This window comes from Saimiri boliviensis, chromosome 8 (assembly GCF_048565385.1).
Source record: "Saimiri boliviensis isolate mSaiBol1 chromosome 8, mSaiBol1.pri, whole genome shotgun sequence".
Lineage (NCBI taxonomy): Eukaryota > Metazoa > Chordata > Mammalia > Primates > Cebidae > Saimiri > Saimiri boliviensis.
The window spans coordinates 94320548-94339429 of NC_133456.1; the positions used below are offsets into that span (position 1 = coordinate 94320548).

The 18882-nt window shown below is 35.3% G+C and overlaps 1 protein-coding gene across 2 annotated transcripts in view; it reads right to left on the minus strand.

The window, feature by feature from the left end:
* Positions 1-1120: 1120 nt before the first annotated feature.
* Positions 1121-18882, minus strand: part of CNTN6 (contactin 6) — a 297903-nt gene continuing 280141 nt past the window's right edge. Inside the window, exons 18-23 of one of the 2 annotated variants that reach the window (XM_074404894.1) lie at positions 18029-18263; positions 17797-17912; positions 15456-15642; positions 5443-5555; positions 4498-4666; positions 1121-2708 (exon numbers count right to left, since the gene is read on the minus strand). In XM_074404894.1, the coding sequence (XP_074260995.1) occupies positions 2641-2708; positions 4498-4666; positions 5443-5555; positions 15456-15642; positions 17797-17912; positions 18029-18263 (888 nt within the window). In that variant the 3' untranslated portion in view covers positions 1121-2640. Of the gene's footprint in view, positions 2709-3368; positions 3661-4497; positions 4667-5442; positions 5556-15455; positions 15643-17796; positions 17913-18028; positions 18264-18882 lie in introns of those variants that run through there. The other variant, XM_074404893.1, reaches the window with a different exon arrangement.

The following is an 18882-nucleotide window of genomic DNA, read 5'->3' on the forward strand; positions in this document are numbered from 1 at the left end:
TGGCTGTGTCTGTGATGGTTTTTGTGGATGAGATTAATATACAAATTGGTAGATGAAGTAAGGTAGATTGTGCTCCCCATTGCGGGTGGGCAACATCCAGTCTGGTGAAGGCCTGAATAGACAAAAAGGCTGAGTAAGAAACAATTATTCTTCTCTGCCTGATTGTGTTTGAGCTGCGTTGTAAGTTTCATCCTGCCTTTGGATTTGCACTTAGACTGGAATTTGCATTATTGACCCTCCTGGCTCCTAGTCTTGAGCTCGGTCTCCAACTACACCATAGGCTCTCTTGCATCTGGACTTCTAAGTCTCATAATCACATGCATCAGTTCCTTATAATTTCTCTCTCTTTTTTTTCTCTTTCTCTCTCTCCAAACACACACACACACACACACACACACACACACACACACACACACACCCTATTGGCTCTGTTTCTCTCTAGAACCCCGACTAATGTAAGTATTGACCTCAACAGAGACATGGCTGTCTTGAACAAAATCTCTGCTGAATTCAACATGTAGTTCTATAGCACATGAGGTAATAATTGTACCCAAGTAGTTGATATGGATTGACTGTGTTCCCGCACAAATCTCACCTTGAATTATAGCTCTCATAATCCTAATCCCCACATGTCATGGGAAGGAACTTGTGGGAGGTAATTGAATCATGGGGGTGGATGTTTTCCAAGCTGCTCTCATGATAGGGAACAAATCTCATGAGATCTGATGGTTTTATAAAAGACAGTTTCCCTGCACATTCACTCTCTTGCCTGCTGTCATGGTGATATGCCTTTGCTCCTCCTTCAACTTCTGCCATGGTTATGAGGCCTTCCCAGCCATGTGGAATTGTGAGTCTATTAAAACTCTTTTTATTTATAAATTATCCAGTCTCAGGTATTTCTTCATAGCACTATGAAAATGGACTAATACAAGACTGTATACTCCAACTTGCATCTCAAGACTGGCAATACATAAAAGCACAAAAATAGTAGGTTTACTTATGAGAAGTAACAGTTATTGAATTTAGAATCCATATAGATTTCAGGTCATTCCTCACCATCTGCATTTGTTTTTAAAGACAGCAGTCATGCCCTCCTCACTCTCTACTGTATTGATAGAAAAAGGACACTGAGCAGGGAGGATTAGAGTACGAACAAAAGAGAAAATGAAGCTGAGTTTGAAGTCTACATGATCTAGGCAGTCCCTAGCATTATAGCATCACATTTCTACTGTGTTGAGTCATCTAAACCTTATTTCTGGTTTCCTCTCCAGCCATTTCCAGGTACAATCACACTGTCTCCCTTTTTTGTAGGAAGTATGGAAATGACCTATCATGTTTATAACTCAGTCTTACAGGATGCACTGGAAATCCTTCTTGAACATCAGAGGAGTATATACATCATGTAGAATGTTTCCCTGAAATGGGTTATTAGAACTGCTATTGTTTTCATTCATTAGTGCCATTTAGTATAGAGTAGATTTTTATAGATTTTATAGTATATTGGATACTTAAATGTAATAACTTATTTCATTTCAGATTTAATTCATAGTAGCAGGTAACAGCAGCTTCATTTATTGATAACTTACAATGCTCCCTGCAGCATGCCAAATATTTTATTTACATCACACTCTATAGTTCTGATATTAGTAAAACGGAGATGTTAAAAGACAGTGCAAGTTTCCACTAAGAGGAGAGATTCAAATCACACCAAAGCCCATGCTACTTAATACTAATGACCAAATATGGTCTGAAAAATTTAGTGAATTGATAAAAAGATAAATAATACGTTAGATATGTTAGACAGCAAATACAGACTTTTAATATTTTGGAAATCGTGAAATAAATAGCACCCTACAAATATGTAAGAATTATTGATAAAAACTGACTTAACTTTTGAACTCACACACAAATGGTTGTGTATCTAATTTACTTAATCAGCAGAAACAAATATCTCCTAGTATATTTAACCCTCAATCTCTTCTTTGGTGAGGAGGACATAAATCTTGTCTCTCACCAAATTAGGGAAACCATTAAGACTGTATGCCAGGACTGGTATCTCTGGTTAATTCAGATGTATTTTGGCCAGGCAACTGTGAACAGGGATGTTCCAAGTATTATTTGCTGTTCCTTATTTGTTTTGCTCCACAAAAGCACAGTCAGATCATATGGCAATAAGGCTCATTAATATGCATTGTGTGCCTGACACACTGTTTAGGCAAGGAGCAAGTTTTGAAGTGGGAAAGCCATTGTCCGCCTGCTGCTGACTACATGGAGTATTTTAAAGAGTTTTAAAATACTGCAGACATGAAAATGACAAAATCCCATATTGAGGATTGTATGATTTGAGGGTTGTGAGAATAGTTCACATATTCTCAACACATTTAAGAGGTTGCAGCATGTTAAGAAGATAAAATTCACTTGAGCATTTCTCACATTTAGTTCTATAGGACAACAAATCTGATTGGCTTGAAGCCAGGGAAGGATGACAGCAGGAACAGATCCCTCAAGGTCGTTTGTAGAGGAGAGGGGTGGTAGCATAGCATTGTATGGGCTGCATCACTAACCTTACCTTCTCTCAGACTGCTTTCTCCAGACTGCCTTCTCCAATCCTAAGAAGCGAGGCCACTGACTGAAACAGGTTCACTCTACAGAAAAGTCAACCCGTAAAATCTTTCTAAACACTGGTTCATGTAGAATTATTTTCATAGCTGCAGAGAAAATTGGCAAAAAAATAATATATTGACCAAAGTGTAGGAAACCTGATCAAATAATTATGTTCCCAGATTGTTTTATTATAAAAATAAGGCCACATACATTGCAAACCATTTGTAATAATTACCTGAGATTTGTTCATGCAACAGTTCAAATGTCAAACTTTGCCATAGCAATTGCTTACTATATACCACAGTTGTTAGAAGATTATTTTAGGTGGGTACTCATTTCCCTTCATTATTTTTCTTTGCTATAAAGTACTTTTTCTGCCATTATTATGACTGAACCTTCTGAAAAGTGAGCTGAGAAGAACATCATGTATATTGAAATAATATTGAGTAAAAATATTTCTTGTTTCAACTTGATTCAGAGATAAAAGCACACCATGCTTTGGAATAGTTTATATTTTTAAAGAATCCCAACTACAAATAAATAATTATATTTTATTTTGAAGTAGAGTGGAAATTTTAAGTACTGAATTAATTGCCCGGACCACATAGAACTGTATATGTCAGCTATAAACTATGAGCCAATTTTGTATTCATCATCACTGGAGAATTACTTATACTCTCCATGTAAGTCACTTAAAAGACACAGCAGTTACAACTCCCCAGATTAATGTGGCACCTATGAATGCATGTAATCATGTGTGAACCTTAAAATTCAAAACTGTTTAAAATTGTTTTATTAATGTACCATAGATATTTACAAGATTTTAATAATATACATTTTTGTTTCTTTCCAAACAAGTCTGTATTAAGAATGTGTCTTGTTTCAGAGACTGGAGAGCATATTTACAGAATGTTTCGCTTTCAAAAAAACTCTCAAATATTTATGGTTTTATTCATCGGATAAGTGGCTGAATAGCAAAACAGTAAAAAATCACAATGACAATTGACAGAAAATGCGTGCTAGGTTCTAAGAGTTGAATTCCTCTGGAACTCAAACCTGCAAAATATAAAAATAAGACAAAAATTTCTTGAGATAAAGTATTGCCTGCTAGATTAATTTTTCAAAACCCCAAATTTATACTAACATTTCTCTTCTAGTAACATGTTTTCTTATACTTCTCATATTCACATTATATTTAATTTTAGCAAGTGCCTTACCCTTTGTCCTAGGATGCCTGCTTTAAGTATAAAAATGTGAAAGAAAAATCCCTAAATTGGCAAAGTCTGCCTAAAGCATTGGCCAACATTGGATGCTAATGACTTGCACTCAATCACAGCTTCAGGCAGATGAGTAAGTGATTCTTCTAACGCAAAAATAATACATTACTATTGCATGCTAACCCTGACTGACTGATGTTGGTTGGCTTAGAAAACTGTATTGAGAAGGACTTGAAGGTTGTTCCTTATGAATGCCACACTTGATTAGTGATGTCTACCACGAACATGGGAAAGAGTATATTTGCATGTGCTTCGTATTTGCCATCGCTGCTGTAAGAGACCTGAAAGAATCTATGAAAAAACTTTCTGATTTTTGTGCCAATAGAATGAGTGATAGAATTATGCTCTACTGACACAAAGTTGTTTTTTTTAATTTTTCATTTATTTTAATTTTTTTGGTTTTCAAGAGAGGAAACATAAAACCATTTAATATATAAGCATGTTACAATTTTGGAGAATAACTTTTAAAAAATTGGCTCATCATCTTTTGTTCACAATTGAAAATGTATCTTATCACTCAACATTTAAACCATAACTGGAAGGTTTCATGGAGCTGAATTTCATGCTGCAGCTGTCTCAGTTCAAAATCTACTACAACAAGGGTGACTTAACTTACTTGACATTTTTGGAATCCTAATTTCCTCACTGCTGCTTCCATCCCCACCATCACTGACTGTTCTTATTTCAATTAGGTAGTCTTCTTCAAATGGTACCAGAAGCTCAGCTGATGTATTGTTTGTTTCCAAAATATGAGTCTTACTCTGTCTGTTTTGCCGGTACAGAATCTGAATAAAATAAAGTATCAAGTTAGCATGGACATGTTGCTTCTCTAAGGTTCACACAACTGTTCTGGAACATTGTAAGACATAAGACACATCACCGTAAATGTTGTACTCCTCAGATGGAAACATCCAGGTGATGCTTTTCCTTTAAATTCAGTTGCTACTGTTAAGAAAAAGAGTTTTGTTTTTTGGTTTTTGTTTAGCCAATGACTCTGGAAGGGGAGTAGATTTATCTCTATTAGTTAAATAGCTTGAGGCTATTATCACTGGAGCTTGCTGTGAAAACTCACTCTTTAGTTTGGACCCATTTCAAATGTTGAATATATGTCTGCCAAGAGATGATGCCCATTATCACCGATGGAAATGATTTGCTCTGGGTATTTGACTACACTCTTGTTAGATGCCTTTTATGTTAAAAGATCACATCATACTATAGCCTAAGTTCTAAAAACTCTATTTAGTTATATTCTTTGGTCTCATTCTCATCACGTCTACTACCCACATATGCCATCATCTTATGATGGCAAGGGGTGTCACTTGAAGAAAAAATGTTACATCCTACGGAATTTTATTTTTTGATGTTCCCTAATACACTACAGGACATTAGAATATAAACCTCTTCAATGGAAAATTAGAAACCAAAAATGGCATATTCAAAATAATCTTGAAAAAGATTCCAGTGTTTCCATATGAATACAATTTGTTTTCTATTTGGGTGTCACATGTCTCATTCCTTAGTAACTTGATTGGTATGATTAAAAGACAAACTAAATACTCACCTTGTATCCCAAAACTTCAGACTCATTTTCCATGGTTTTTACATGCTCCCAGTTCAAACATAATTTAGAGTTGGTCAGCTTCCAGGCAATGTTTGCTGGTGGTTGACTTGGAGCTTTAAAGAGACGATGAAAGATCCAAATGCATATTAATTAGCTCATGATCACTGTATGATTTGTCAATATGAAAAGAAAAAAATAAGACTTCCATGATTTGCATAGAAGGAGCTAAAATGTTTTCAGTGTCATTTGAAATATATTAATTCTAATCACAGTAAGCAAATTTATTCACATCTGCTCATTTGGGAATGCCTTTGTGACAGACTTATGAATTAATAATGGTTTGCTGCATGTCCAGTATTAATTTATTAATCATTACTGTTGAGTTTGTTTACTTTATCATATATAAATGACAGAGAGTCTCTTTATCTAGGATTCCATTTGGCCATCAATCAGTGAGCATGTTTGGTAAATTCAAGTTGCAAACATTTTATGTAACAACACAGAGATGTTCATTCTTAAAATCCTTTATTTTTTAACATTGTATTAGTTAACTTTCTAATTGTATCAAAACCAACTCAAAATATTTTAAGCAAAATATTTGTAGTAAATTATCATGGATATTTTTTATAACTCATGGCAGATTGCAGCAGAGTCTGAGGAGAGACCAAAAATGTCACAAAGCCAAGTTCTTCACTCTGCTTATCAAAGCAGGTTCTGCTGCATGCTCATCTTGCTAGAGAGCAGCCCTTTGTCATTGTCACTGTACATGGCAGAAATCATGACTGTTCACCACACCTGAAATTTGAAAGCTTCTCTGTTCAGAGACAGTCAAGTTAGAATTCCCTCAAGAAAGCTGATGATTAACTTCATTTGGTCATATGTCTATCTTACCTTAATTAACTTGTCCGGACAATGTGAAAGACACATGCCATTTAAAATAAATGGAGCTTCTGGGAACTCAGAAAAGGGAAAACTCATCACAAAGTCATTGATCATCCCAAAGGGTGTCAACTTCAAATCTAAACTGTGACTTTTAGTTTTCTGAAATTAATCTTGTCTTGGTGAGAGTTGGTGGAAGATAAGAAATGAAAGATTTAGAATCAGACTTCTAAAGTAATAGATGTAGTCCAACTAGAGAATTTTACATACTAGAATCCAGGTTGGGAAGTCACTTATCCAAAATCATGCAGCTAATGAATATTGGTCTGTTGCTTTCCTGTGTAGTGTTTCTCCAGAAAAACTTGCTGCTTTTGAAAGATTTGAGTCAAAGAAAAACATGACTATTTTTGAGATTTAAGAAACTGGAGAGATTTAAAATAATTCATCTGGAAAGCAGAAGCAAAGATAAAACTGCCCAGCAAGATGTATTTGGCATCTTTTTTGAATTTGTGAGGCTGAATGAGAGTAATATTTAATTCATTATAACACTGATAGAAATGGAAACTATTTCTTTCAGAGTTTTGACTCAATTGCTGTTTAATCTCCTACATCTCACTAGAAGAGTCACATATTGCTGAATCCAGGCGTCTCAATTATATTACCATGCATTCTCTCTCCACCCTAAATCCACTGGGATATCACTGTTGTTTACTCAGCCACTTATAGTACAGTTGGGATGTGTTAGAGAAATGTTTCCCTGTATGCTCACATGAGGCTCAGTTCATATTTCATTACAGATTTATCATGTCGGATTATATTTATTCTTGATGATATGTTTCTTTAAATTTCTTGAGGGCATATGCCTTATTCAGCTCTATATTACCAAACCCTAGCACAGCGCCTGGCATATAGGAGACATACAGTTCACGTATTTTGAATAAATGACTGTACAATAAGATGGCTAAAGAAAACTGCTCATGTTCCTGTGGTGATCTTCTCAGGCTGTACTGATTATACACTGGACTCTGGGCAGATCCATAGCTGACAAAATACAGCCAATCCATTCATTATGTTGTCCTATGATCAAGGCCAATTGCCATGGTCAGACTCATAGCAATCCATGTTTATTTACAAGATGGACAGGCCAATTGGATTGACCACGTCCTGGTACGTTTCTTGACAATATAAACCCATTATTAAAGACCTGAAAGCTTTTAGCTTAGTAAGCATTCAATACATTGCTTGTCAATGTACAATGTACTTGTCAATTACAATGCTTATCAACATATTTATTTCTAAAGGTCTGAATGGCAACCATAATAACTGTGTAACTATCCTTCCTCAATTTATCCTCCAGTGACTTTTAAATCTTGTTCTCATCTATAAAAGAGGTAATATCAAAATTCTCACAGGATATTGCAATTGTAATGTCTAATATACTCTAGATACCTTTCTTTTTATCTTTGTTCTTTAAAACTCAGCACCAACATTACCATTATACAATCAATACAGAAAAAATATAAATTCACCACTTCAGTGTCATTGGCAGTGTGGATTCTGAATGTTTTATGTATTTCTGTATGTTCTGTTTGTTTGTTTTAGGAAAATGTATTGTTTTCAACACTATAAATCCATTGAAAAAATCAACATGCTAGGAGACAGAACTGATTAAATCCAGCTATGTAAAGGAGCAGTTTTTGATGTTGGCAATAACTTTGTCATTTACATGTTTGCATTTGTTTGTTCATCTATCAAAACAGAAGCACAACATTCCCTGGGCATAAAATAAGAAGAGTTGCATCCTGAATGAGTACCTTGTTATGAATAGCCAATTATACGGATTATTTAGAATGCTTTACTTGTCTCACTTTCTGGGAGATAAAAAGAGTTGGGTTTTGATGTCAGAGAGACTTGAATTTGTATCCAGTCTCTTCCAAGAGCTGGATTTTCCCATTATAAAATGAAACAAATAAATTCCTACTTTATGAGATATAAAATAAAATATGAAACATTACTCATTCGGTTAGTGGTACGTATTAAAAAGCTCTGTAACTGTTAATTCTCTTTCTGAGAGTAGCAGTTCTCCGCTGTGGTGTTATGACATAATCAATTTCTCAATTGTGTTGGAAATGGTTTTTTACTAATAATACAATTCTGAAGTTTGCAAATGATTCACTTCTTAGATATAATTAGTGTACATTCAAGTTTTCCCCTTAATAATATTGCTCTTACTTGGATCTTTATATGCTTTTAGAAAGGGAGATAAAATGGAAGAGTCTCAGTTCATTATCTTGGAATATCTCTTAGTACATCCTTTCTTATCTTTATCCATGGATGTTTCTCCAATGTCATTCCCTTATGTCTGATAATTGAAAAATAAAAGCTTCTGAAAGCTGCTTTAGAAGGCCGTCACCTTAATATGAGCACTGTTAACAGTTCTGGTTTGATGTAGTTGATTAAACTGGATTGCAGAAATCTATAATAAAATTAAAATTTCTATCACCTTGACAAACCAAAATACTGTCACATGGACAGCAAAAAACAGGTATCATGATGTTTGTACCAAGTCTGTCAATGGTAAACTCAACAGGCAAGCCCTTTTCTGATTTTTAAAATCTCTCAGGCAATTTCCAAAGACTAAATCATTTTCTATTAATCAAATGACAGAGTAACATTAAACGTCACAGCTCTAATGGTTTCCCTATAATCAATTTTTCTGTAGATGGCATTTATATTCAACTGTAGTTCACACTGTGAACTCAATTAAAAAACAACTTCTTATGTTACACTTCTAAGTAACAGCATGGGGTTGACATTTGGGCAAAAGAGAAAGAACGTAAGTGCAAGATAAAATAAAAGCTTAATGCTTCCTTTATGTTTAAATATGGATTGATTGCGTATTTATGGCAAGAAAGAATCCAGTACAAAGTGCTAGTCAGTCAACGTCAAGGGCTAAATTGAGCCAAAATTTGCAAACACTTTGAGTTACTGTGTCTGAATACTTCTTTCTATAAAAGTGTGTTTTGTTTGTTTTACTTTTCTTTTCCTCTTGGAGTTGACGTAAATATTTTTCTTTCTTTCCTTGTAAATCTAAATTCCTTGTAAGTAATGTCTGTGTGGATCGCAGAATATTTGCAGTACCTCTCAGTTGTCTTTTAGAAATCCATCATTTCCACTAGGCCCTGGTACTTACAGTTGAATCACTGATATTTGTTTAAAAAGACTATAACACTACAATCATCATCCTCAACAGTAACAATAACACTTAAGAAGTTTGGCATATATTATTCCTTTTGTTTGGAAGTTCTTTCATCTTTAAATCCTCTTTATCTTTAATTTTGTATACAAGGCCTATGCTATATAGATGCCTCTTCTTATATATATCTTAGTCTCTCACTGATTTTCTTCATTGTACTTTTCATAATCTATAATTATTTTATTCGTTTGTCTTTTTTTGTCTTGTTTTAGGTTGCCTCTTCTCTAAAAGAGAAATTGCCTGTTGGCAACCATCTTGCTTGTTTTAACTGCTCTTAGGCCCTTAGCACGAAACTCTGGGCATGGCTCATGGGAGGCACCATCTTTTGAGTAGATGACTGAATGATCAAGCAAAAAAACCAAAAAAAACAAAACACCTCTGCTTTTTCTTTAGCTTATCCAATTAGAATAGACAGAGATTTTGGTAAATGTGAGCTCTGCTTGTTCAGACTTTCCTGTGGAAGATGCATTATCAGATTATAAACAGAGACAGTGCAGTTTAAATGTGTGACGAATGCAAAATTTTTTGCAGTCACCACTATTGAGAAGTAATCTTGATGTCATCTCAAGGATATGGAAAATCAAAGTCATACAGAAGTAGCACCTGGAATCATGGTTATCATCAATGTTTCATTAATGTTGTTTCTCATACATGTTTGGATGTTCTTCTATGGCCCTTAAAGAAAATTTCTGCAACAAATTTATGAAGTGCAAGAAAGTAGCTATGTTTCCTTACTTAAAAAATTGCAAAGAAAGTGAAATTGCCTCTAAAGGAGGAGTATAATAACACATGTTACCATGCACTGAGCTTTCATGTATAACAGCCTCTGGGTCACCTTGGTGTATATTATATCCTTTAGTTCTTAGAGAAATAACTAGAGGTAAGTATCTTCAACTCTGTTCTTCAGATGAGAAAATGCATTCACGGTTATCAGATAATTAGATCTGGCACACAGATAGTACATGGCTGAGCAGGGATCCATATCCACAATTCTCTCACTCTGAAGTCCTATTCTAAGTTTTTCCAACACTGTCTCACAATGGGCCAAAGTTACTGGAAATCTTAGAAAAATGCTAATACGTTAAAGGGGAAATGTTGGAGGAAGTTATAGAGCAAAAGAAAAGAAAAAGACCATTTGACTATATATAGGGCTGGCAGGGGCGCTACAAGCTGAGAGGTTTCATGAAGCCAGGTAAGTGAATGTTAGACTTTAGAAGATCAGTAAGTCTGGGATCTCAGGGTTAGAAGAGGAATGATATAGAAAGGAGCTTTCAGACAGATTGTGAAAGATGTTCCGTGCCTTTTTCTTAGGCTTCATTCTCGGGAATAGAGGAGACAATGACATTTAAGGAAGAAAAGAGTAATGATGGCATGAGAGAAGGAAAAATTTCAAAGCAGTTTGAGGTTTAGATGGAAGATTTGAGAGTCGGGGGAGAGACTTTTCAGATGGTTAGGGAGGAAGATGATAAAGGACCACAGTGGTCATAAGATGAAGATATTTTATTCTCATCAGTCTAACAGAAGCCATGACAAAACCTTTCTAAGCATTTGTGTCCTTCTATCTAGAAATCAAAATAACAAACTCCTTGACTTAATGTAATAATTAAGTGAGATGTAGTATGATAAAGTTAATACAGGGCTGGGGACATAGAAGTACTCAATATTTTAAAATTGTGGTAAGCAAAATAAGGACACCCCCAAAATATGATCCCATCCTAATTCCCAGTACCCATGAACACATTACTTTATATGGAAAAGGAGTTTGCAAATATGATTAGGGTAAGGTTCTGGAGATGAGAAAATATTCCTGGATGATTCAGATGGCTCCAAAGTCATCATGAGGGTCGTTACAAGGGAAAGAGGAAAGCTAGAGAGAGAGTTAGAGGAGTTGTGATGACAGAAGCAGAGGATCAGAGGCAGAGATGTAAAGACACCCCACCGTTGCTGGAATTAAACATGGAGGAAGGGGTCACAAGCCCAAGGATGTGGGTTTCAGATGAGAAAATGCATTCAGAGTTATCAAATAATTAGATCTGGCACAGAGATAGTACGTAGCTAAGCAGGGATCCATATCCATAATTCTATCACTCCAAAGTCCCATTCTAAGTTTTTCCAACACTGTCTCACAATGGGCCACAGTTACTGGAACTCTTAGAAAGGCCAGAAAACAGGAAACAAATTCTATTTTAGAGCTTCCAAAGCTAGTGCAGCCCTTGCACATGTCTGGATTTCCACCCAGTCAAACCCCTTTCTAACTTCTGACCTCCAAAATGTTTGATAACCAACTTGCATTGTTTTAAAACACAAAGTTTGAAGCCATTAATAGAAAACTAGAAAAGTTACTGTTCTGTTTTCACAATGTCTGTGATATAGAATGTCAATGTAATAAAATGAGAGGTTGGATAATATTTAAATACAAAGGGATGGAGCCTTGTATATTCTTCTTATTCTCAGGTGCTTGTTGGCTATTTTGATAGGGTCACTGAAGCCTACAGGCTGGTAAGAGCCAAATTTAAGAGCCACTGAAACTAGATATCCATAGAAAAAATTAGGAATTACAGAGGTTTTTTTGTTGTTGTTGAATTTAGTTAAGTAAGTTGAATACTTAAAGAAACACAAATCTTCAGTTTAAATTTTGATTATTATTTCACTTTTTCCTTAGCACAGGTATTCTAACATTGTATCCTGGGTGAAATTACTCATTGTAACTTAAACTGTTTTCAAAAATTTATATCTCGTACTCTTTGCCAAATTGATCATGTGTTAACCATCAGACAAACCAATAATCGTTTTAGCATTTGATGTGAATTTCAGTCCAATGCATTTGTAGGATTAGTTGGGCCAATTGAACAAATTTAGTGTCAAAAACAAGGAGTTTTTCTGCTTAGAAACACAGAATAATTTGGTACAAACTAACAAATTTAATTTAGGTTGCATGAACAATGAAACTAGAAAATTTAGATGACAGAAAAATATTATTGATGTTTTCTGAAATATGTGTGTGTATACACACACACACACACACACACACACATATATATATATATGTATATATATATGTATACACAGAGTGAGGTCAGAGATGCCTGGACCAGGTGCCCCATCACAGGTGCCCACAACCCGAGATGCAGGAGGAGTGGCTCGTGTGAGAAGCCCCTTCTTTTTTTTTTTTTTTTTTTTTTTTTGAGAAGCCCCTTCTTAGGCTCTGTCAACCCATCATGCAATCCGGCCTGGAGCTGCTCCTGGCAATGAGCCTGCCTTTGCTGCCAGCCCCCTGGGACCGAGTCTGGGGGAAAATATCGACCTTTTCTGCAAATGAGAGTAGCAGTGTTTTACCTACATCCACCACCTCTGGCTGCAATGGAGCCCTGTCTCAGTGGGAATGTCACTGCTATCATCGTGGTCTTCTCTATCCTCACCATCTTACTCCTGGCTGTGGGGCTGGAACTATTAATGTGGAAACTTCGGGAGACATGGCAGATGGAGGGCACCTTGCCCAGCAACAAGGAGCAGTTCTCCTACGCAGCCAAGGCCTGGGCCCTTCAGGACTCCAGTGAGACCATGCAGGGCTGCCTGCACATTTAGGTCCCTTATTCATCTGTCTCCCTTCATTGCTGTGTGATCTTGGAGAAGGGCAGTGCTCTCTCTGGGCAATCAGATCCACTTAGTACTTAAGAATAGCAGGGAATAAAGTCCTTCAAAGTCCGCCCCTGAGGTCAAGGGACAGTGGGGTTACTCACTTTTATATATTTATATAAAATTAGTAGTGAGATATGAAAAATACATATTATATATATATAATGCAGAAAATCTCAATAAGAATTTTAAAACATATATATATATAATATGTATATGTTATATATATAATATGTATATGTTATATATATATATGTCTCTCTCTTCCTGAAGTAAATGATTAGTTTAATATTCAGCTTTCAATTCACCTTAAACTGGTTGATGGGATTATGTATAATAAAACTTGACCTGAGTCTTAGCTCAATAACTGCACTAAAATGTCTGTCAGTCTATCATGATACAATCTGTTTTTTAAAAAAAATGTTTCTAACACATTTCTAATCATTATTGATTTTGCTTCAGATATAAACTGAATTACACATGAGAGCTTTTGTGAGTTTGGCATCTCTCAGTCAACTAGATCTAAATGTCTAGTCGATCTGAAAACTGCTCATTGATCAGAGATTTTTATCCAGATTTGCAGATTAGCTGAAAGAAGGTAGACCACTCCAGAAAGTCCAAAGAAGCAAATCATAAATCCAAGTCATCTAGCAACGACTTCACCGATTTAGTCAACATTAAGTAAAACAGGAAGAGCAAGAGAATGACATTGTTAACTAATCCATTCTTGAAAATAACTCACAGCCTGTCTAAAGCTGGATGAATTGGAGGAAAGCTGGTTCAGAGATTTTTGGTCCACAGGCTTTTGGTTTGTTTGTCTCCTTCCTAGCAGTTCCACAGCACTTCCTATTTTCCAAGATGCTCCCCCAATCAGTACCTTGTCTGTGCCTCATGGGTAATTTGGGAAGGCAGTGAGGACAGAGAGAATTTCCATTTAACAGATAAGAACATGAAAGCAGAAAAATGGAATGCCTTGTCCTATTTCAAGTCATGAGTCAGTGGTGTACCCAGAATTGGAACATGAGCCACTGACAGTTAATCTGCTTATATAGAAATAACTGGATGATCTATTTAATCAACGGCCTATTCTCTGAGATTGTTCCTAAGTTTTTTTTTTGATATGACAAATATACACATAGGGGAGTAACTATAACATAACTTCATTTTTAAACTCTTCTCAACCACCTCTTCTTTCCAAATATGGTGGTGTAATAGGAGTATAGGTAAACTAGATTTTTGTTAGTGGTAGCAAATTGGTCTTCATCTTCCTCAAAATTCAGCAATTGCATTTGTTATTTTTCATTCATAAGGATTCAGAGAGCAAAAAAATGTGTTTTTAAAAGGCTGAGTTTGTGAATAATTTGCGTTCATTTATAATATATAAGGCATATGTAAACATTACACAACCACAAAAAATCATCTTGCAGGAACTGTCAGATATGATCAGACCTTTCCCAGTGTATTGTTGTGCCTCATATTATGGAATATTTGTGCATTACCAGACTCAATGAGAAAACAAAGGCAGCAACAATCACCAAAAGATGAAAAACATTCATCTTTTATTTAGTAGATTCTGATTATGTGAAATCGCCTGGCTGATTATAAAGGGATATAAGGCAAAGCAGAAGGGTTCATTCTTAGATTTCAGGGGCTTCCAAGTAAGCTGTAGTAATAAGGTATCCAAAAAGGAAAGATCTAGATATCTGACAGTTGTAGGATCACATCTGAATATACTCAGACTCAAATGACAAATAAAACCAAACCAAAACAAAAACCATTTACTGAGCATTTATTAAGGTGTGTACTAGGCATTTACTACTAATAATCTCTTTCAATCTTGAACACAACCGATGAGACATAAATACAACTTTTTCCTCATTTTATAGGTGAGGCAACTGAGACTGAAAGATAAATACCACCTAACATTCCAATGATGGGCGGTAAATTTTCTAGGGCATTTTGAAGGAGGGCATCAGGCCCAGTCTTAAACATTATACGCCTCTGTCTTTCATTGATATACTTGGAATAGTCCTCTTTTGGAATTCCAGAAAGATCAAATATTTACCTTGATTTTTACCAAAAAGTTTTAACAGGTATCTATCTGCATTTAAGGGACAAACCAAGTAATCAAAGTAAACAAGTAGTAAATAGATGAGGTGAGGGGAATGAAACAAACATCAGGCAAAGGAACAGGTTTCTCTTCACAGATGAATCTTGTTTCCTGGAGTATATGTATACTTACGAGACTTTTTGGTGGTAACATTGACTGGGGGGCTTGAGGGCCCTGTCCCAGCCGTGTTGTAAGCTCTCACGGAAGCAAAGTAGATGGTATTAGCTTTCAGCCCTGTGATGTTTTTGGTTGTGATATTTCCAGTAACTCTAATTTTACCAATCATGGATTCCTTGGAGTCATCTGTCCAGTATAAGACCTGATAATTAAAAAACAAACACAAGCAATTTATTGCTCCCCAACAACTATCAACCATTGTTTACCAACAACTTTTTCAATCACAACCACAAGGGATATAGGAAGAAATAGAAGCATAGATGACAAAAACATTTTCTAATTAAAATGGTTATACAACAGCAATAAAATTGTTATTCTCCAATTTTGTTGTTGTTGAAAAAAGGCATGAATACAAATTCACAATGGAAATTAGAGAAACTGATTTTTTAGATTACAAAAGTAAAGTATTTTATGAGCTATCTAAAAGTTACCAGCTTTAGCAAATGATGTCTAAAAAGTCAGACAAAAACACATTTGTATATAATCAGTCAAAGACGATGGTTATAACTTTTTGCTGTTGGCATTTGTTTTCAGAGTTCTTTGAATCACAGGTTAATTAATAATGCAATTTATACTGAGCTCTACCTATGCGATAGCATTGTTTTAGGTACACTGAAAAAAAAAAAACAAACGAGAAAATTAAGTATCCCCTCATCATCTAGCTAAGAGGTTAGAATCCACAGTACATGTGAAAATAAGTTATAGAATGCATTCCAAAGAAGTGATATAGAAAAAAAATGCTACAAGAATTTGATGAAATACATCAGGAATTGGTGAGAATAGAGCTCAGACAGAAGACAATACTAGAGAGGAAATCTGAGAAATAACTAGGGTTCAGATAAGAGGTAAGGCATTCTTGTCATGGAGTGGCAAAGACATCTGTCATGAGAATAGAATTATATTTTGGAATCCGTGTGTGTGTGTGTATCCCTGTGTGTATCTATATCAGTGTGTATATATGTATGTATATCATCTCGCTATATATGTGTGTATATAATATAATCATATAATCAATCATATCATATATATGTCTATAGTCATATAATCAGGCGACCGATTATATACATATATATATCACACACATGCCCCCCCCACCACACATATATATATTGAGATGAAGGGCTACAAATCTAATTTGCCTTTCTCATTGTAGACTAAATATAGCAGATTCAAAACACATATATTGTCTGTGTATATGAGATGACAACCTACAAATGTAATTTGCCTTACTCTTCATAGACTAAAATTAGCAGATTCAAGACAATCCAGGTATTTTTTCATTACTGAACTGCATTTTCTGAGATAATTACATCTTTTCAAGTTATACTCCAATTCACAGAGTAGGTATCTCATTGAAATTCTTTCATGGTATAAGATTATTGAAGACCAGACTTTACCTCTTCCGAAGGAAAAAAAAAATGACTGCAATTTGAATAATTAGTAATATAATCACCTGATCACTTTTGAAAAATGTTATTGTGGTAAGAACACTTAATGTGAGATCTGTCCTCTTGAAAATTTTAAGTGTACAATATACTATTGTCGACTCTGTGTGCACAGTTAACTGTACAGTGGATCTCTAGAGCTTACTCATCTTATTTCTAATATCTAGGCCTTTAAAAATGGCTACCATTTGTTAATTTGTTTTTTTAGAATTACCTAGAAAGTTCTCCCTTACTATATGGGAGGAGGCAGGACTTTACTATGGACCAGATTTAAGACTGGCTGAAACAGGAAAGAGGCTAAAGCACCTGTCCGTAAGACACGCCCTCAAGTTCCATGTCAGTTTACCATTGCCATGGCAACACCTGGAAGTTACCACCCCTTTCCGTGGCAATGGCCTCAAATTTACCAACCCTTTTCCAGGGCAATGACGTGGAAACAACCACCCTTTTACTAGAAATTTATTAATAACTCACCCATTAATTTGCATGTAATTAAAAGCAGGTATAAATATGCAGAACTGCTCCAAAGCTGCTATTCTCAGCGCACTGCCTATGGGGTAGTCCTGCTCTGCACAAGCAATTACAAAGCTGTAACACTGCTGCCTCAATAAAGCTGTTTTGTTTTACCACTGGCTCATTCTTGAATTCTGTCTTGAGCAAGGCCAAGATCCTTCTTAGGCTAAGCCCCTATGTGGGGGCTCACCTACCCTGTCTCAACTTCATCCCTGCTGTAGCTTTAGACATACATTATCATATGCTAACAACTGGCTAGTAGGATAGGTTTTTGAACAGGAGCTATTGTGAAGTCTGCTGGCACATTCATAAGCAACAATGAAATTCATGTGGATTACCTCATAGCCCAGCACTCTTCCCGTGTTTCTATTCCAGGCAATAGCATTCCATGAAACCTCCATTTCAGAAGCAGAAAAACTCTGGACAGAAGTTCCTCTTGGGGCCAGTTGAGGTTCTACCATCCAGAGAAAGAGATAACCATCTTTAGCAGAGTGGTTCATTGAATAGGGAACAAGGGAACACAAACTATGCATAGAGTCTCAAAGAAAACCAGAGCTGAGAACAACTTACCATCTTCCCCGGAGTAGACAATGGTCACCGTACTCAGGGATCCTTCTCCTTCATCATTATACACACCCACTTTGACTTCAAAGGGAGAAAGTGGGATGATACTTTCATTTCTGTAAACAAATCTTGATGATTCCGCAGATGCTACTTTCTCCTTGGTCCAGGTTGTTGAGCCCACTGGCCGGAACATGACGATATATCCAAATCCCTCCCCATTCTGAAGTTCTTCTGGAATTGACTTGGGAAGAATGTGATAAATCACTGAGTATTCGCAAATACATTGTATTAAGCTACTATAATATTTATTGATTATTTCATATTTCTTCATAGAGACAAATATGGACATTTACTATGTTTAATGATGTATTAAAAATACTTTTATTTGAAATGCCAATTAGAAAAATGATTCCATTTAAGATACTCAGATAAATAGTTGAAGTTTTCAGATAGAAATATAAAACAAGCTTTACATATTTATATCTTTTTCTTTGATAACTAATAAATTATAGTAATAAAATAGGAGATTTTATGATACACACTAAAATATGGTTTTGATATGAATTTTTAAACTCAGCACAGATTAACTTATTAACTATTTATTTCAAGACTAGGTATGTTTTCCTTTCACAACATTTTAAACAAGTTTTTGTAAGACATGAGTAATGTAATTATTGTGAAATAGCATATGACTAAAGACATAGAATATTTCTTTAAAAAGTATAAAGATTTCCCATCATTTTTTAGGCATACATCTTCATTGATAGTGACATGTGTGCATTTTTCCTAACATGACAAAATAAACTGTTAACTCTCACAAAGATCAGATTTTATAAAATACATTTCAAGTCTAAAATTAC